This window comes from Dipodomys ordii, unplaced genomic scaffold (assembly GCF_000151885.1).
Source record: "Dipodomys ordii isolate 6190 unplaced genomic scaffold, Dord_2.0 Scaffold12011, whole genome shotgun sequence".
NCBI classification, from domain to species: Eukaryota; Metazoa; Chordata; class Mammalia; order Rodentia; family Heteromyidae; genus Dipodomys; species Dipodomys ordii.
Window position 1 is genome coordinate 1 of NW_012279223.1, and position 1,711 is coordinate 1,711.

General features: G+C 60.5%; 1 protein-coding gene across 1 annotated transcript; it reads right to left on the reverse strand.

The window, feature by feature from the left end:
* Positions 1 to 508: 508 nt before the first annotated feature.
* Positions 509 to 1,210, reverse strand: LOC106002497 (collagen alpha-3(V) chain-like; the record flags this gene model as incomplete). Its single annotated transcript, XM_013037365.1, has 3 exons — positions 509 to 621; positions 701 to 896; positions 1,157 to 1,210. Coding segments are annotated over 3 exons (363 nt in total), but the record flags the coding sequence as incomplete, so codon positions are not given.
* Positions 1,211 to 1,711: the final 501 nt, after the last annotated feature.

Sequence of the window (1,711 nt, forward strand, 5' to 3'; positions counted from 1 at the left end):
CTGGTGGAGCTTGTGAATGAATTTCCCCCCCAACTACCTGGCCCCACCCCCAGGCATCCTCAACCAATGACTGGTGGAGCTTGTGAATGAATTCCCCCCCCAACTACCTGGCCCCGCCCCCAGGCAGCCCTCAACCAATGACTGGTGGAACTTGTGAATGAATCCCCAGCTCCCTGGCCCCGCCCCCAGGCAGTCCTCAACCAATGACTGGTGGAGCTTGTGAATGCCCCTTTCTGGCCCCGCCCCCAAATGGGAGGCCTTTCAGATGCCTGCTGGGCATTTTCCCCCACGGTGGTTCCCGGGCGGGACTGAGGTCTGGGCGGTCCTGGGGGCCACCCTTCCCCTCCCCAGGGCTGGAGCTGCTTCCTGGGGCCTCATGATAGAATGCATGCCCCAGCCCTCTCCTGGAGAGCTCCACGACCCTCGTGGAGGAGAGGTAAGACTCCACCCGAGGCCAGGTGTGCAGCGGGCGGGGAGGGAAGGGCAGGGCACGGTTCCCGTCACTCACGGTCTCGAACTTCTTGTCCGGATAGAGGCAGGTCTCCCCTCCCGCCGTGAAGTTGCAGAAAACGCGGAACGCGTCCCGCGCGCAGCCCTGATTGGGGTCAATCCAGTACTCCCCTGCGGCAGAGCCCGGGAGTGAGCCCCGAAGGTGAGCCCAGACGCCCCTGCCGCCCCCTCGGCCGCCCCGGACGCTCACCGTCGGGCAGGTGCGGGTGCTGGCGGTGGAGCTCGTGGCACATCAGGCCTGGGCGCTCGGCCGTGCCCGGCGGGCGCTGCAGCTGCGCCACCTCCAGGCTCAGGGAGTTGAGCGAAGCCAGCACCTCCTCCAGGCCGCTCTCGGGGAAGCCCAGGGCAGCACGGCGAAGACGCCTGAGCGGCTCCGCAGGGGGACCCTGCACCAAGGCAGAGATGAGGGGAGACGGAGAGGGAGCAAGGCAGAGGAGGGGGAGACACGCGTGAGAAGACAAGAAAAGGTGTGAAGACCCAGGTAGGTCAAAGCCTCTGTAAATATCACCCCCAAATTGCCACACATACCCCTTGTCACCCCCCAGACCCTCCTGGGAGCTTTCCTCCCCAACTGTACCCCTGTACATCTGGCTGAGCTGTAGGGTACCGAATGAAGACATCCCAAATCTCTGCTTTAGAAACTTACTGGAGGTCCAGGAGGACCTGCGGGCCCAGTGTCTCCGCGGGGACCAGAGGAACCCTGGAGGGAGAAAAAAAACACATCACATTGTGATGAACTCTTGTTTGTGAAGAGCATTTCCCTGCCAGCACACACACACACACACACACACACACACACACACACACACACCCCTCCAGGAAGGACTTAAGAGGTTCAGTACTGGGCACAAGATGCTTATTTTCAAGGAGGTGCTGGTCTCTCACACCTGTAATCCCAGATACTCAGGAGGCTGAGATCTGTGAATCATGATTCAGGGCCAGCCAGGGTAGAAAAGCCCAGGAGACTCTGATCTCCAATGAAGTACCAAAATGCCAGAAGATCCTTGAGCAAAAAAAAGCTAAGGACCAGGGGGCTGGGAAGGTGGCTCAGTGGTAGAGCGCTTGCCTCGCATGCATGAGGCCCTGGGTTCAATTCCTCAGCACCCCATAAGCAGAAAAAGCCAGAAGTGGTGCTGTGGCTCAAGTGGTAGAGCACTAGCCTTGAGCTGAAGAGCTGAGGGACAGTGCCTAGGCCCAGAGT